Source organism: Mercenaria mercenaria, chromosome 17, assembly GCF_021730395.1.
Source record: "Mercenaria mercenaria strain notata chromosome 17, MADL_Memer_1, whole genome shotgun sequence".
In the NCBI taxonomy this organism is placed as follows: domain Eukaryota; kingdom Metazoa; phylum Mollusca; class Bivalvia; order Venerida; family Veneridae; genus Mercenaria; species Mercenaria mercenaria.
The window spans coordinates 70,423,942-70,442,802 of record NC_069377.1 but is presented as its reverse complement, the minus strand read 5'-3'; the positions used below and the strand labels follow the sequence as shown (position 1 = coordinate 70,442,802).

General features: G+C 35.5%; 2 protein-coding genes across 10 annotated transcripts in view; one reads left to right on the top strand and one right to left on the bottom strand.

The window, feature by feature from the left end:
* Positions 1-2,798, top strand: part of LOC123537032 (baculoviral IAP repeat-containing protein 3-like) — a 70,226-nt gene extending 67,428 nt beyond the window's left edge. Inside the window, exons 7-9 of the mRNA XM_053528566.1 lie at positions 261-432; positions 842-931; positions 1,156-2,798. Of these exons, the coding sequence (XP_053384541.1) occupies positions 261-432; positions 842-931; positions 1,156-1,346 (453 nt within the window). The 3' untranslated portion in view covers positions 1,347-2,798. The remainder of the gene's footprint in view (positions 1-260; positions 433-841; positions 932-1,155) is intronic.
* A 980-nt stretch (positions 2,799-3,778) lies between these two features.
* LOC123536310 (E3 ubiquitin-protein ligase XIAP-like) lies at positions 3,779-18,446 on the bottom strand. Of its 9 annotated transcripts, none has more exons than XM_045319388.2 (9): positions 18,380-18,446; positions 13,784-14,827; positions 13,257-13,408; positions 13,053-13,104; positions 7,934-8,074; positions 6,952-7,130; positions 6,454-6,619; positions 6,054-6,146; positions 3,779-5,594 (listed from the first exon to the last, which is right to left on the bottom strand). In XM_045319388.2, exons 2-9 carry the CDS (start codon positions 14,772-14,774, stop codon positions 5,407-5,409), a joined length of 1,962 nt encoding a protein of 653 aa, XP_045175323.1. In that variant the 5' UTR covers positions 14,775-14,827; positions 18,380-18,446; the 3' UTR covers positions 3,779-5,406. The 9 variants fall into 9 exon arrangements, 7 of the variants coding, with proteins under 7 accessions (XP_045175323.1, XP_045175319.1, XP_045175320.1 ...); XM_045319384.2 differs by lacking the exon at positions 18,380-18,446 and adding an exon at positions 17,784-18,354; XM_045319385.2 differs by lacking the exon at positions 18,380-18,446 and adding an exon at positions 15,652-15,786.
* Between the last annotated feature and the right edge of the window lie 415 nt (positions 18,447-18,861).

Below are 18,861 nucleotides of genomic sequence, written 5' to 3'. Positions count from 1 at the left end.
GTGCAAGCATCTGTTGACAACGAGGTAAGCTAGCGAGTTAATAGTAATACGTTGTATACTATATTGTTTTAACAACAAAATTGACCTGCACATACTATGCTAAAATTTTAACATTAGATTAGATGCTGAATCTAAATAAAGCATTAAAGATAAAATTTCAAAGCAAGTGATAACCTGTTTCCATTGCTCGGAAGTTTGTTGTCTAAAAGATATTGATGGAAATTTCACGTCTTATTTAGTCTTTGTCTTTCGTTCAAAAGGGATATGGAGCAAGTGGTGGAAGTGTTCATGACTTGACAAGTACGATGGAACAATTGAGATTACAAGAATCTTTAACTGAATCAATTATGACACAGCACAGAGCTGTATGTGTCGATATGGGATACAAGGAAGATGATGTTAAAAACGCTGTGCAAGAACTGCTTGAGAGAGGTTTAATTTATACATTTTTCAGATTGTATTTTTTCAAGCTATATCTGCTAGCATATAAGACACGGATAGATAAATACCCAACAGGAAAGGCAAAAACGAATAGATAAAAACGGAAAACTTCACATTTTCTTATATTTAGTAAAGTGACCATTATAACATGCTAATTTTCCAAGACGTGAGTCGAACTTTTACTGCATTTAAACACTATTCAATATTCTTGATTGATTGACATATATTCCCAGCTTTACATATTGTAAGATACAGACATATCTGTACATGATTTCGTTTTATTGTAAGATCATTTCTCGATAGGGAATGAATTTCCCAATGTCGATCATCAGAACGTTTTCGTTTCGTTATGTTTAAAACAAACTGCACTTACTGTTAGATTTCTGTCATGCTATTTCAGGAAAGAAGACACCTTCACTTGAGGATATAATAGTTTTGATCGATGTCATAAGAGAACGGAAGCAGGACGATGGACATTCTATCGCAAATGGTAATACCAGATAAAATTGAACTAGTTAGTGCTTTATTCTCTATTTTTTGTGAATCATTTTAAATCTTATCTTTCTCAAGTGTTTTTCGAAACATTGCCAGAAAATGAACTTTAGTTTTCTTTCTCAAAACCTTCACTTACATATGTATGTAGAGCAACAACCGTCTTGATATCATTCCGTTAAAATATGTTTATCTCTTTCTCACAACATGTATCTTTTTCAGAAACACCCTTGGAAGAAAATCAACGACTGAAGAGAATCGTTTTCTGCATGAAATGCGGCAAGAATAATGTAAATGCATTATTTTTACCATGTACACATCATGAGCTGTGTATGTCATGCGCTGACCCATTAGAGGAATGTCCGGTGTGTCAAAGGGGGATTAGAGACAAAATCCGTACTTATATGGTTTAAGCCAATGTTGACAAGTGTTGTTAATGTGTTATAAGTCGTTGACGCATTGTTGTGCATTTTTGTCAAGTAAAACATGGTCAGTGGTATTACATGTATGACATTTTTCGACTCCGTCCATCTGATAGAAATGTAATGCTCAAGTTTATCAAAACAGACTATATAATATTCATCATTGGCTTGCAGTATCATAAAAAATATAACAAAACCTTATATCCAGTGGATGTCTTTAAAGTTTATACATACTGAACATTTCTACAGGTACATGAAATATGTATTCACTGCCGACAAAAAGGACAGAAAAGTCTACCTTTGTTAGTTACCTTTAAAGAGTTGGTAATGTTGTTTTCTCTGTCATTATTATCAGCAGTGTACTAATAAATTCCTCATTACATTTAAATTGGAGAAACGGAAAATGGAAAAAAACAAGTAATCCTTCTGGCCATTAAGGATAAAACGAAAATATATACTATATGCGGTAGATATCATACATACAAGCCACATATTTAACTGTGAATAACGTTACGATTTTTATTGACACTCCGTTTTTGTCGGGAATAGTTTGTGTTTCAGCTATAGTTGGTATAGTGGAAGTTTGGAAATCTCGGAGGGTGACTTACCTTCCGGTTCTTTGAGATCTAATGTTCTATAAGGATCCGTTAACCCGTTGTTATGGAGCACGTGGAGTGTTGCAAATTTCATATTCTCTCATGAAAAAACTCATTTAAACCTAATCTGCCACCAATATGCTTTGTTAAGCTTTGTTAAGCATCCATTCTTATAGATTTGATTAACTCCTTTAAGCGTCGCGTGCGACTGTATAACGCCGTGCCGTACTTGAATTTAAATAATGTTGATAGGTCTAGTCCGCTAGGATTATTGATGCCATTCAATAAAAAGAGTTCCGCTTAAGCCGGTGGTAGAAGGTTTGATGACTGTTGCACTTTCATAACATCTCATGAATATACCTCATCAAACTAAGTCTGATATAAGTGTGTTTTTGTTATGCTCTATGTTTCCAAGTCATTTCCTCGATTTAATTTTGACACTGTATTATATTGCCAGTCATATCATCTGCTCCTACCCTCCGGTGCGTGCACGCCGCGCGAACGCACAAGTTACCGACGGAAGAAGGTCAGTAAATTACTGGACGCCAATTTTGGTGTATCTACAAAAGCCGGATGGAGTTGCCCTGACACTTGCTGTTTTGTCGGAAGAAAACTTGAAATAATCGCAAACTGTAAAATTGTTTTGCAGTGAGCAATTTAATTGCAATATGTTTTGCACTTCAAACAGCAGACCAGCGTTACACCTAATTGAGATGTCCCATCTAGTGTCGCGTTAGTCTTATGGTTGTGTTTGGCCCATTTTACATGTTCACTGATATAAGAGCAGAAATACTGTTAGAGAGTTTCTGTTTTGTACAGTTTCGGCTTAGTCTAAATCATTATTTATGTAGGGATATTACACGTTTTTTTGTGTATTAACGTCTGCAGAAGCCCGCGGGATTGTTTGTGACCGAAGGTCGAGGTCACAAACATATCCCAAGGGCTTCTGCAGACGTTAATACACAAAACAAACGTGTATTGTCGCTATTCTTGCATAAAAAATATTTCACGACGATTTATGTATTGTTTTCATATGTGATGACTTGACGATTCCGATACATTTTTTATTTAGCATTCCTTTTGTTCTTGGAAACGGTAAACATGTTTTAAATATCCGTATCCAGGGCCCGGAAATAAACAACACTATCAAAAGCACATCCTGAAGGTTTTAAACCGGTTATTATTATCTTTCATTATTACAAACATAAAATTACCAATAATTGTTCATATCATTCCACAATTTGGTGGACTCGATCACAATTTCAAGAATAATAACTTTACATTCGAGTTACATTGAGTACGGACACGCAGTTGGAGTACGGATGAGTACGAACGTAGTGTCAAGTTTCCAAACTGTTTATATAAATTCTTCGAGAAATTAGATAAAAACATACCGACTGATACTTACCAAAATCATAAATATGATACCTAAAAACAAAGAATCGCACAGGTAAACACGCGATCTTTTAACATTCACGGTTGTCCACAAAATCTGAACTGACGGCGAGTTCTAAAAGGGGAGTAAACAAGGGAAGAAACGAGTACTAACATTGTTGGGGGCAGCGCATTTGCCGTTAGTTACTGATACGGTAAAACATTCTGTGGTTTAGATTGCACCTTTAATGCTTCAAGAAGAGGTTTTTATGAAAGAAACAAGACGCAGATACCAGATGTCAATCTGCGCAGAATTACATATACGTCCATGGGAAAGCATTTCAAAAATAAAAATCGGGTATTAACAGCACGTGAATTGCCTTGTTTGCACACGATTTTTCTCCCGTTAATACATGGGCAGATCCAGTGAAAAAAGTAGTTTTTATGCAGGCGTATGTTGACCTGTAGGTTTTGTTTTGCATAGATTGCAAAACATTAACATCAGGGATGACTCTGAGAAAATGTTATTTTCACTGGATCTATAACAGTTTGGGTAAATTTTCAAGTAAAATACTCATAATTAGCATAAATTGGCATTTCTTTGAAATCAAATTTTCGAATTGTTTCATACACGATGTAGAATGATGAAAAAAGACAACAAAATATTTGTCGTTTGTTAGTTACAAAATATGAACGAAAATTAATAAAAAATGCTCAGAAGCATTAGCTTCGAATTTGAGGAATTAAAACATTACTCCATTTTATCAGACATCGCAACATTGTACGTTACTTTAGCCGGAACAGGCGTTAACTTCAGTCTTACAACAATTTTGCTACTTTCTTATATGATGATGAATTTCTTAACTCTACAGAACATATCCGTTTAGCCAATATACAACTTTGGAATGGCGTTTTCAACTGGTATATGTTATTTGTTTCAGGAGACCGATTAGTTATAACCCTTTTCCAAAGGCGTCTAAATTGTATGTTTAAGTTTTGATATATATCAATATACATCCAACGTATTGAACAGTTTAAGGTGTATAGATGAAACATAATAATTTGATTTTGTCACATTATGTTATATTCCAATGACAGTGGTTGCAAGTTTATGATAAAATCAGTTTTATATATTTGGTTAGTATTGTATATAAAGATAAAAGGTCAGATCATTTTCTTCTTTTACGATACTTTTCATTGTTATGATATTGTTAAATTTTTTCGTTAGTCAACAAAGTTAGGTTATCTAGTTTTTACTATAAATTATTTTTATATATGAAAAATCAAACGTGTGATTCCGCAACAGAGAGGAGCACCAAACATTATTTCGTACGGAATCTATGAAAGTTCAATTCATTTGGTAGCACACAACTAAAACTGTGTAAGACATAAGATATATTCAGAGGAACTAGAAAACATCGACAATAAAATCCCTTTGTTCTGACACAACTGGTTAAAGTTCAGTCCATTTGGTAGCACACCACTAAACATGCTCATACCAGAACGAACGTCCGATCCACATTGTGACTGTCCCTCTCACAAAGTCTTTTGAGTTTGAATTGACCAAATCTAGACTGCCCAAACACGAATAATTGTTTTAGAACCGAAGTATTACGAAAATAGTTGTCAAGACTAGAATGTCAGTTACATATTACAGATCTGTGTTCTCTGTCATGCCCATTTTATGACAGATAAATTTGCAAATCCTGTAAACCAAAAAGGTTTTCTTTTTCGCAATTGTCATTGTCGCAATTTGGGTTCTAGCCATACAAAAGCATGTATGATCTTGTTCTTTTTTATGCCTATTTTAAGACAATAAACGTATTCCATTTTGCAGAGTTGTCTTTCACAAGAATGAGGGTTTTTATCGAATTCGTCTGCGAAGGCCATTGTTCCATAAATATGTGTGATTTTGTTTTCTCTATTACGCTACTATCAAAATCTATATATTTTCAAACAATTTACCGTCTTATATTCACACGTTAACTGGAATGTTCTAAGACTATCTTTTCTTAAATATTGTATTTGATTTTATTTTCCCTGCCGTAGCATTATGAAAACAACATATATTTCGAAATTCTTTAAACCGTAAAAGTTCCTATTTTCACATTGATATTTTTTTGACATATCGGGCATTCTTCAATGTTTTCTGCGCAAACCATACAAAACTTGTGATGGGTACAGGGTAGGAACAGCGCATTTGCTTTATCCTTGCATAGTATACAGTAAACAATGCACTTGAGGCTTGCGTTTTGATCCCTGCGTGACTCTGAAATTCATGTAAAATTATATATATCTTAAACCTTGTCAATCACTAGTCGAAATACTTGGACAATGTTTTATTTTAAAAATGTTTACACGGTGAAGAAATAGTTTGTTACATACTTACAGAGAAGAGGAAACAAGTCAGTGATAATCATAACTAATGATACTAAAGATTTATTCCGATTTCTCGTTATACCAACATCTTACACGCGTTTTTGCGGCCAAGAGATCTAGTTTGTTGGCTTCGAATCACTTACTCGCAACATCGGTTTGAAACTTATCGTGGGGTGCAATTTCTTTCAAGCCGGCTTACAAAAGGTTGGTAGTTCTATCCAGGCACCATGGGTCTTCCTCCACCCCTACACACGTAGAAAGTCACCATATGACCTACAATTGTGTCGGTGTGACGTTGGACTTCAGACAACTCACATCATATGATTTAATTAATAAATAGGAGTCAAACCATTCAATAAGTGTTCTACTTTATCTCGAAGTGCCCTTCTCTCTTTGATGTTCTCTATTAAATCCATCAAGGTATCAATAGTTTGGCTGTATCCTACAAAAATATAAATGAAAAATAAAATCATTCTCACGTTTAAACTTTATAACTCTTAAGGACCAAAGTCAAGACTTAAAAAGCCACATGCTTTTGATATCACTATGTTTTGAACAACCTCTAACTTTTCTTTGTGGAACACTTCGTCTTTAGGGAAAATTTAAGATGCATATCAGCTAATTCTTAGTGTTTTTCTATATTATTTGTAAAGCTTTTTAAAACAATTAATGTCTTTGAATGAACAGGAAAATATTCGTTTCATGTGTTGAGAATTCTAGTATGCTTACTTCAACGTTTTACAACAAACCTCGCTTTCTCATTTCAAGTAAAGCGTCATCAATATCTTGCTCTAGATACCCCAGTTCCAAACAAGTGTTTTGGAGATACACCCTATTTTCAATTTTGATCTCCCTCATTTTCTCACAGGTTAGACTTACTCCTCCGACTGCGCCCTGTTCACTTTCTTTCTTTTCCTGTGTTAATGAAGAGGTTGTTACAATTAACTCACGAGAAATGTCTCTACTCGTAAGAAACAAATCTGACAGACGGATACAAATCTTCTTATATAACTTTGTTATATATTTAGATGAGATTTCAATGTACATGTATAAAAGTTCAAAGTACAAATTGTATATTTTGAGACTTTTGTTTTAAAAGAAGACAGATGGAATAAAGACTTAATACTAAAATATGGATTTTCATATTCTTCCTTGCTTTTTTACATAAATAAACCATCAATGAACATTAGGAAGGCTATGCATTTGTTAATACCCAGATTTCTATTTAAAATAAAATATGCGCGCACCTCTTCTTCAGTCTCCGTTTTGGTGCCTTTTACAATTTTAACAAAACGGTCTCCCTTTTTTATCCTCATGTACGGACAGGATGGAAAGTAAAAGCCGTGTTGAAACCAAAGTTCATCTGCCGCTTGAGGTTTACGAAACCCGCCATCGCATGCAAAGCATCGCACAACAGTTTCGTAACCTATGAAAACGTGGGCTTGTTATACATAATTAACATATTTTCCAGGAAAAGAAAAGAAATAATTAACATAAAACAGAAACTTACCCTAAAACCACTTTATACAATTGAAACAATTTGTTTAAATAGTAAAATAGTTAAGTGGACATCAAATGTCAATCAAACTCCTGGCCTTGTTATGTCAATGGAATTGAAAGGTAATCTATCCATGTTGTCTGTTATATAGGATAACACAGTTATGCATCTAACAGTCCTGGAATTGTTTTTTATGATTGTCATATACAAATGTATTCTAGATATTTTCCCATACTTTGACATACAGAGAGGTAGCAGCGACTGTTTCCTTTCCAGCAGCAGCTTTCTCAACATTTTTACCCACTGAAATTATGTGTGTTTTAACTTTTAAAAGAATTGGCTGTTTGTTGACAGATTAAAAAACAAATGTCACACTTTCTCCAAAGCAATTTCTTGGTTTGATCTGTATGCAATTTTCTGATCAAATCACTGATTACTGCAGTTCTTATGCATGCTATTTCATACATAAAGGTAAAATGCATGGTTAGATACACACGTAAGCCTACAGTAAAATTTTAGCGGACTTTCCTATTTTTAGTGGGTTTTTTAGGAAAAGATACGTTTATTATGTTTCAGACTGATCACTTTGATGCAGTTAACTACACATATATCTAAAGTAGACAGTGCACTACACGAGTGTAAGCCACTTGTAAAGAGTGTAGATGATATACTAATATTTTTTCTTTTCTTTTAGTGGTCATACACTTTATGTACAAATATTAAAATATTACCTGTGTAATATAATCCGATCCGTGCCAGTGATAGAGGGGGAAACTGTTCTCTAAGCGGCCATCGAGAAAATGAGTTGAATCTCGCTTCCTCGCTTTCATAATCAGGATGCCGGTATACGTACACTGTCTTTCTATGTATCTCTTTAACACAGAATTTGTTTGAGTCAATGTAAACAAGAGCTCATAGAAAACAAAATGCGCCCCCCCCCCCCCCACCCCCACACTCCCCCTTGATGCATTCAGTAATTGCACAAGGAACAGAAATTATTTGGTCACTGTGCACAGGACTATTGTCGTACTGTCCTTAAATATAATGATTGCGGGCCATTTACCAGCCGTATCAAATGTGATCTTAGACCAAAGCATTCTCTTGTTATTTAGCAAAGTTCTCCTTTTCTGGGTCAATGTGACCTTGACCTTTGATCTACTGACCTCAAAATCAATAGGGGGCATCTGCTGGACATGATAAACATCCCTATAAACTTTATTATCATAGGCCTAAGCGTTCTCAAGTTATCGTCCGGAAACCGTTTAGCTGTTCCGGGTCACTGTGACCTTGACCTTTGACCTTATGACTTCAAAATCAAGAAGGATCATTTGCTGACAATGATCAACCTCTTTTCAAGTTTCGTGATCCAAGGCCCAAGCGTTCTCAAGCTATCGTCCACAAACGGTTTTACTGTTCCGGGTCACTGTGACCTTGATATTTGACCTTATGGCCTCAAAATCAATACAAGCTATTTGCTCGTCATGTTTAACCTTCTTATCAACTTTCATGATCAGAGGCCCAAGAGTTCTCAAGTTGTCGTCCGGAAACCGTTTAACTATTTCGAACCTTTAATCAACTGAACTCAAAATCAATAGGGCTCATCTACGGGTCATGATCAACCTCCGTATCAAGTTTCATTATCCTAGGCCCAAGCGTTCTCAAGTTATCATCCGGAACGGTTAAAATGTCCCGGGTCACTGTGACCTTGACCTTTGACCTACTGATTTTAAAATCAATATGAGTCATTCCCTGGACATGACCAACTTTCCTGTCAACTTTTATGATTCTAGGGCTAAGCGTTGTTGAGTTATCTTCCAGAAACCGTTTTACTGTTCCGTGTCACTTTGACCTTGACCTTAGACCTGCTGACCTTAAAATCGATAGGAATCATCTGCTGAACAAGATAAACATCCCTAATAACTTTCATGATCCTAGGCCCAAGCGTTCTCAAGCTACCGTCCGGAAACCGTTTAACTGTTTCAGGTCACCGTGGCTTTGATCTTTGCCCTACTGACTACAAAATCAAGAAGGATTTTTCGCTGGTCATGATCAACGTCTGTATTATGTTTCGTGATCCAAAGCCCAAGTGTTCTCAAGCTATCGTCCACAAACGGTTTCACTGTTCCGGGTCACTGTGACCTTGACATTTGACCTTATTGCCTCAAAATCAATAGAGGTTATTTGCTGATCATGACCAACCTTCTTATCAACTTTCATGATCCTAGGTCCAAGCGTTCTAGGTTGTCGTCCGGAACCGTTTAACTATTTCGGACCTTTAATCTACTGAACGCAAAAACAATAGGGGTCATTTACGGGTTATGATCAACCTCCGTATCAAGTTTCATTATCCTAGGCCTAAGCGTTCTCAAGTTATCGTCCGGAAACGGTTAAACTGTTCCGGGTCACTGTGACCTTGACCTTTGACCTACTGATTTTAAAATCGAGTCATTCGCTGGACATGACCAACTTTCCTATCAATTTTCATGATCATAGGGCTAAGTGTTCTTGAGTTATCATCCGGAAACCGTTTAACTGTTCCGGGTCACTTTGACCTTAGACCTACTGATCTCAAAATCAATAGGGGTCATCTGCTGGACATGATAAACATTCCTGTCAACTTTCATGATCCTATGTCCAAGCGTACTCAAGGTACCGTCCGGAAACCGTTTAACTGTTTCAGGTCACTGTGGCCTTGACCTCTGCCCTACTGACCTCAAAATCGATAAGGGTCATCTGCTGCTTATGATCAACCTCCCTTCAAGTTTCATGATTCTAGGCCTAAGCATTCTAAAGTTATCGTCCGAAAAGGTTCAACTGTTCCAGATCACTGTGACCTTGACCTTTGACCTAATGACTTCAAAATCAAAAAGGATAATTTTCTTGTCATAATCAACCTTTGTATCAAGTTTCGTGATCCAAGGCCCAAGCGTTCTCAAACTATCGTCCACAAACGATTTTACTGTTTCGGGTTACTGTGACCTTGACATTTGACCTTATGGCCTCAATATCAATAGAGGTTATTTGCTGGTCATGACCAATCTTCTTCTCAACTTTCATGATCATAGGCCAAAGCGTCCTTAAGTTGTCGTCCGGAAACCGTTTTACTATTTTGGCCCTTAAACCTACTGAACTCAAAATCAATAGGTGTCATCTGCGAGTCATGATCAACCTCCTTATCAAGTTTTATTATCATATGCCCAAGCGTTCTCAAGTTATCATCCGGAAACGGTTAAACCCTTCGGGGTCACTGTGACCTTGACCTTTGACCTACTGATTTTAAGATCAATAGGAGTCATTTGCTGGGCATGACCAACTTTTCTATGAACTTTCATGATCCTAGGTCTAAGCGTTGTTGAGTTATCATCCGGAAACCGTTTTACTGTTCCGGCTCACTTTGACCTTGACCTTCAACCTACTGACCTCAAAATTAAGAGGGTCATTTGCTGGTTATGACCAACCTCCATATAAGCTTTCATGATCCTAGGCCTAGGCATTCTTGAGTTATCATCCGGAACCGAATGGTCTACGGACCGACCGGCAGACAGACCGACCAACCAACATCTGAAAAAGAATACACCCCTGCTTCTTCGAAGGGGGCATTATAGGATCAATATTTAACCAATAACTACATTTCCCATTTTGGTACGTTTAGTTTTCTCTCTCTCAGAGGACTGTAATTGTGCCAATTTGTATAATACCATATGATAATACTACAAACAAGGCATTAGATTACCATTTAATAAGCAACTTTAACCGCATGCTACGCTGACACAAAGTTATGAAAGGATTTACAACCACACATATTGGCATATTTTCAAAGCCAATATTTCGCTTTGTACAGGTAGTCATTGTACGATCATCAAATATATTGAGGAGAAACAAGAGGGCTAAAATGGCCCTAGGTCGCTCACTTGAGTAACACACCATAACAGTGTAAACCTGTTTTACCCAGTGCTTTCAGGGAGACAAATATTCTAACCAATTTTCATTAAGATTGGTCCAAAAAACGTGGCCTCTTGAGTGTAAACAAGCATTTTCTTTGATTTGACCTAGTGACCTAGATTTTACCCAACATGACCCAGATTTGAACTTGTCTAAACTTTCACGAAAACAAACATTCTGACAAAGTTTCGCGAAGATTGGAGCAAAAAAGTGGCCTCTAGAGTGTATACAGGCTTTTCCTTTGATTTGACCTAGTGACCTAGTTTTTGACCCCTAGTGACCCAGATTTGAAATCATCCAAGACTTTATGATAACAAACATTCTGACTAAGCTTTATGAAGATAGAATCAAAAATGTGTCCCCTAGGATGTAAACAAGCTTATTCTTTGATTTGAACTGGTGACCTAGTTTCTGGCCCAACATGACCCAATTAAAAAATTCATCCGATATTTCATGCAGACAAACATTCTGACCAAGTTTCATGCACATCAAATGAACAAGAGTGTAACATTCTGACAAAGTTTCGCGAAGATTGGAGCAAAAAAGTGGCCTCTAGAGTGTATACAGGCTTTTCCTTTGATTGGACCGGGTGACCAAGTTTTTGACCCCGTGTAACTCAGTTTCAAACTTGGCCTAGGAATCATCAAGATAAATATTCTGACAAAGTTTCATGAAGATAGGATCTTACATGTGGCCTCAAAAGTGTCAACAAGCTTTCTCTTTGATTTGACCGGATGACCTAGTTTTAACCCCATATGACCCATTTTCGAACTTTACCTAGAAATCATCAAGAAAAACATTCTGACCAAGTTTCATGAAGATAGGGTCATAAATGTGGCCTCTAGGTTGTTAACAAGCTTTTCCTTTGATTTGACCTGATGACCTAGTTTTTGACCCGACATGACGCAGTTTCGATACAGGCCTAGAGATCATCAAGATAATCATTCTGTGCAAGTTTGTATCAAATCAAAGCATAAATGATACCTCTTTATGGCTGAAAGTGCCAAAATAGAAATTCTTGCCCATTTCAGGGGCAGTGACTCTAGAACCCATAATGGAATCTAGCCGGTTTTCGAAAGGAACCGAGTTCTTATTGTGACTTAAGTTAGTGTGGTTAAAATTAAATATATAATGTCACTTCTATCGTGTTCACAAGGTAAAAATTAACAAATTTTGGCTCTTTCAGGGGTCAATCAGGGACCGTAGCTCCGGAACCTACGATTGGATCTGACAGGTTCATCATGGAATCCAAGATTTATTGTGTTTGAAGATATTTTGCAAGTTTGTATCAAATCAAACCATAAATGAAGTCTCTATATGACTGCAAATGCCAAAATAGCACATTTTGGCCCTTTAAGGGCCATAACTCTGGAACCCATGACGGGATCTGGCCAATGTGTGCAAGTTTGATTAAAGTTGATTCCAGAATGTGGTCTCTATCATGTTCACAAGCCAAAAATAGCAAATTTTGGCCATGTAAGGGGCCATCATTCTGGAACCCAAGATGGGATCTGGCCAGATTTCGAAAGAAACCGAGATATTATGCCAGTACAAGTTGTGTGCAAGTTTGATTAAAGTTGATTGCAAAATGTGGTCTCTATTGTGTTCACAAGCCAAAAAATAGCAAATTTTGGCCTTTCAAGGGGCCATAACTCTGGAACCATGTTTGGATCTGGCCAGTTTTCCAAAGGAACCGAGATATTATGCCAATACAAGTTGTGTGCAAGTTTGATTAAAATTGTTTAAAAATTTGGTCTCTATCGTGTTCACAAGAAATTGTGGACAGACGGACGACGGACGGACGAAGGGCGATCACAAAAGCTCACCCTGTCACTACGTGACAGGTGAGCTATAAAAATTACAGATGTTGACATATGTTTTGTACTGATATGAAAACTAAACAATTACCTCGCATTTGCAAACATCGGTTGTACTCTGGGTCTCCCATCTGCAACTTTATCTGTAACAAAACACATTTACTTATATCAGTACAGTATGTGAATTAATTAGACAGAGGTGTCGTGTAAACTTGATATTTAATTTGTTCAATATGCTCAACTTAAGACATATTTTTGGATGCATGACACAAAGCTACAACTATGAGTACAGTACCTTCACAGCTGACAATTCAGCTCCACCTAGCACATCATGTAAAACAGGGCATTGACCAGAGTATCTGACATGTTCCAGAAATGGATCATCGTGCACTGAAAAGTCTTTAAGTCCTATGCCACAATAGAAACATCGAAATATCTCTTCACGGTCTGAAAAGCAGGCGATCTACTACATTTATACATAAGCAGTTGTATATAAGAATCGTTGTCAGGTTCAGTTTAAATAAACACGTAAAATAGTTAATTTGCTTCAAAAGTAAAATCCAATTACAGGAATTTTCACGAATATATAATATATATCTTATCTTTCAGCTAAATAAACAATTATACAGAAATGCTATATTTTATATTTAGACGTAAAATGGAAACCAAAAATGCACGTTTAACATGAGAGATTCGCTTTGATTAAGTGTGTTCAAGAGAAGTAATAGCATGTACTACATGAATAGACAGTATGATCCAAAAGAAACAAAACTGTAGATCTTTTAAAAGCATAAAATGCACCAAAGCAACATAATAGCATACTTGCTTTAATAAGTGTGTTCATGAAAAGAAATAAAAATGGGGAAAACATGTCACCAAACACACGTATATAAAAGAATCCCGCTCGGCAAAGATGCGTTGCATGTGGCTTTCCGTCCCAACTGTCCGGATATGTCCCTAGTCTATATTCATAGACCGAGTACGAAGGGTATCTGGTCTGTAATGGAGCCTGAAGAGATGGTGTCTGTACATGTCCATAGGCACCTTGTTCTTGCAGGTCTGCATGGAAATGAACGGGTGATGGTAATGTGTTTTCTGTTCTGTCATATAGTTTATTCGTGTACTCAATGTCTGACTCTAAGATCGGGTAGTGTTGACACATATGGTGTAGCTTTGTTTCTGCTAATGGTATCCTACGTGATGATTCCAAACGGGGTAAAACCACTTTTGTAAAATCTAACTGCGCAATCTTCTTTGAAAGATTCAAAGATACAACTTCTGTTTCTTCATCCTTCCAATGTATCACACCCTCACAAAGAGATTTTTTATAAAGAACTTGCAAATGATACCTGACAATATCTTCGCTCCGCACGGTTACCTGACAGTACGTTTTTTCCATTGCTTCTATTTGTTTCCAAATTGCTGAGAATTCTTCTAAAACATGAATAAACGTATTCTTCTCTGAACTGCGGTACACTATAAACTTTGTATTCCCACTGTATACAAAATCTTTAAATAACATTTGTTCTTTTCCGGGAAGTTTTTCTATCGAATTTATGATACCGACTGTCATCGTGTACACAAAAATATTATTGTCTTTTACCACTATTATACTGTTTTGAAAAACCGCAGAAATAGTAGCCACAATGCTGAAGATACTTTCTTTCTTTGTACAATAATCTGATACTTTAATGAGTTCCACTTTCCCTAAGTCAGCTTGCTCTCTAACTTCACCATTTTTGTTGACATTTCGGTTGAAAGTGTACTGTAAAGTTGACGCACTTGAAACGCCAGCGGTAATTGTTTTTGACATCCTTGAACTGTAGATCTACTACCAGGTGTAATTGTACTAGAGATCTTCGTCAACTATACAGAAATAAAGCGAATTATAGGTGTGGATATTAAAGATTTTACCGACTTTTTACAATTTCACAATACTGAAAATGCATTTTAAACAACAACAAAAAATAAGCTTATCTGTTAATCTCTTTAATCAATATGCACTATTCGTGAACAATTATCGAATGTATGAAACTATTATACTAAACTTGTTCTCCCTTAAGATTTTCACAACTTCTAATTTTAAAATGTTTCTTTCTGTTTATATAAAACATCGTTTGAAATAAGTTAAATTTGTTGATAAAGTCACAGAAATCTTAAAACAACAAAATATTTTAAAGGCACTTTGATATTTATTTAACTGGTTCATACTAGCTATACTGGCTCTAAAGCAATACGGGATATATATAAATAATGGATTCGTCAAAGGATATCGATTATTTAAGATGAACATTTTTCATACTCATGCTGACAGTAACCTTGTCCGGCTGGAATATCAGCACGTGACCTTACCTTCGGTCTTGCTTTCACTCAAACCAAACAAAAATATAAAAATATTTCTTATAAAACAAATAGTCCAAGTTCCAAGAACATACTGACTTTTAAAGTCTAACTATGAAATAAGACATACATTACAATTAAACAGACAAGTATCCGTTAAAACAAAGTACTTACCTGCATATAATGATATCATGTTAACTTGTGAACGTCAAATTAATATACATAGCGCAAGTAATTATAATATTTTCCTGCATTTATCAAAAAAGTCTAAGAAACGCACGTAAGTTCCCGACCATAATCATTTATATATAAAGTCCAAAACAAAATCAATATAAAAATATATATATCACTTGATTCAGTGGTCTTTTGCATTTATCAGAACAATGAAATGACACTATCGTCTTGTCTTCCAGTGAAAAGGACAATCACGATTAAAGGATAAATTTCCAGTAGTTTAAACCGCAGTATAGTATGCGGAAGTATAACACTGTTACTATTTTTAAATGAGTATCTATAACAAGGTTTAAACAAACATGATTGTTTTTATGTAGATCTAGATGTGCTGGTTAGACATCATATACACATAAATTTTGAATGTTCCATTGGAAACCACTATATTATTTAATGTTTTGTGTTTAGAAATAGATTTTTATTTAACTCGCTCCGACACGTGTTTCTCTTATTATTAAAGACAAAATGACGCTAATGTAACTGCTTCTCATAAATAAGATTTCATAAAGGAGAAAGAAGGACACCAAGAAGCACTGAACAAATCCAAAGACCGAGATACACCAATGCTGATCCAGTCACTAGCGTTTATTTTTAGAACAGCAACGTGTTTTTAAAAGAGAACATGTGTAGAATGAGCATTATGAAGGATTTAAGGAGGCTGCGTTCTTAGCTATGTTTATTCCTTTTGGAAGTTTGACCCTATATATATTTTTTTGGTCATACACTAAACTTGACATACAGAACAAATTCAATATACAAGCTTTATAGTACCAGAAACAATATAATTTTTTATTCTATACCTTTATATACCTATACGAATTCTGTCAAAATACACCTTGAACTTCACAAGTAAATATGTAAAGGCAGAACAAAATCCGTATTGTACCTTTTGTATTGTATAATGCCGGACTACTTTCATTTAAAATGCATGACCTGACGCAGTTCTATAAATAGCGCACATTTAAACTTCACTAGTTTTATTTAAACATCGACAAAAATTGAAGATTTCGTGCAATAACAAAACAACAAACAAAAAGGTGGAGGTATGATTAAAGGGTCATTATAACAGTAGCTAGATCTGGGATTTTTGTATACTTTGCAAGGTCGAATCAAACTTGGCGCTTGCGCACCTCGTGAGATCAGATCTGGCAATATCAACTTGAGCCGAATACAGCACTCCAGATCGAGCTACTATTGTAAAAACCCTATTATATATACCCAGCAGTAAATACTTCAGCAAACTGATTATAAAATGAAGGTCAAAGGCAATATTTCAGTGAATAAATTCATGTTGGTTATTTCGAAATCAATGAACATTGTCACAATGAAATGTTTTGCTAAAAGTGGAAAGAGTATACCAACAAATGTTGCTGCAAATTCCTACATTTATTTTATAGTAGTAGGCGACGAATATCCTTGGACGAATACTGATCTTTTGTCGAAACAACAAAAATAGATTCCCAATACGAAAAGATAAGACCAAGCCCAACTCTCCCGACATCAAACCGCAATTTGGATTATTTTAGTAACTTTAGCCAACAATGCGTCGTTGTATAGATATAGTCACTACGTTGAATCCAATACATTTACATTACAATAAGTATACCATAATGCATCAAAAATTCTAACCCTGTACAACATTGTACATGCTGCACAATATTTGCCCTAGTGTCTGTCTCTATTTTACATTCTTTTATATATTGACAATTCTACTTGCAAATTGTCATTGTGTTCGTTGGTTGGCTTGTCGCATACCATATGTCTATCGTTGTTCCTTGTATCATTAAAATCCTCTTACTTTGAGCAAGCTCTTGCAAAATGAGTAAGTTGTGAAATATAGACACCGTATGATGTTGCTCGAGGGATATTTCCATTAAGGTGGGGGAAGTTGACAATTTCAAAATTAAATCGTCTCTTTTATCAGCGTTAGGGTTAGCCGTCATAGATCTACTTTGAACACACCAAGTTATAAATTAGAAGATTGATAACACAGATAAGTGACAAAATAAATCAGTAAACAATTGTAATGGGTGGCAACTGCAGTGTATGTACTTTGCATAAAGTATTCTAGAAAGATAAAAGGTTATTTGACTTTGATGTCTAGGCATACTTACAGGTTGACTATTTTGTATGCCAGGATAATAAAATTAAATACCGTCAATATTTTAAAAGATATATCTTTTGGACATGTTTAACATGCAATGGCGTGGATTTACATTTTACTGTATGTGTAAAATTCCGTGGTGCTTACATTGTCTACATCATGTGTTCGACATGACGACCCCTATACCACAGCACGAGATGCTCGCAAAAGTTTCAGATTACATTGTCACTTGTTACAGGATCAGTCGCACTCATACTTTCTCCTTCCTAGTGAATTAATTTTTCCATTGATAGCAGAGTTTAACCATTGGTCTGACATTTTTAAATTCCAGCGTTACGTCATTGATGACGACATCAACGTTACAGTGACGTAGAATAGTAATACTTTCTAGTTCAATCAAAACTGTTTATTCAGTTAAGACCAAAATTATGTATCTGGTACAAAATCTGCTAGTGTTATAAGGAGTTCATACATTGAGCATATATTGATAGTCATCCTGTATATACAATAAGTAATTAAACACTTTTATCAGGAAACATTTGCATGACGTTCAACAGAGATGTATTCAATTCATGATTCAACCAATCCCAAGAATCATGCATATAAAAAATACCGAAGTCAAATATCAGTAAACATTAAGTTTCACCTAATAATTATCACGGTCACGTGTCGAACCATACCACATTTATACCTTAATATGAATGCAAATGAAATTGAAAAAGTTCCGTCTGCGAAACACTTACGAAAATAACATATATGCTGTTGTATTCTTATGAATAACTGCTAAGTGTAAGAAATAAAATCAAAATTTGACCGACAAACCGAACATCATAACATTAATCATTCTATGTTAAACGTCCTTAGTCACCGCATATTTACCTTGATTTTTATTTACGCATTTGTAATCAATGACATGTCTCTATTTTGCAATAATTTCAACTGCGCATTTAATCGTAGGATATTAAACACACGGTACAGGTGGGGCGTAACTTTTGATAAGATCATTATCTTACTGGTTAAATTTGTAGATAACATGCATTGAAAGTAAATCAAACAAAACGTTTAGTTAAATTAGATCAGTAATAAGTTTCTTGTCATAAAATCCTCACTTTATTTCTTTCAATCATTTTAGTACTTATCAAATTGTCTTAATTTGGGAAAACGTATTTTAGAGAATTCATGGTATGAATCATTTGTACCTAACATTGGTGTTATGTCTTTTTGT

Bases quoted from the DNA above. Each gene is read 5' to 3' on its own strand.
- LOC123536310 (XM_045319388.2), bottom strand. From the start codon at position 14,774: ATGTCAAAAACAATTACCGCTGGCGTTTCAAGTGCGTCAACTTTACAG. The intron at 13,105-13,256 runs GTACTGTACTCA...GTTTTGTTACAG, and splicing joins CTGAATTGTCAGCTGTGAAG to ATAAAGTTGCAGATGGGAGA. The intron at 5,595-6,053 runs GTTTGACTCCTA...CATGAATTTCAG, and splicing joins AGTAGAACACTTATTGAATG to AGTCACGCAGGGATCAAAAC.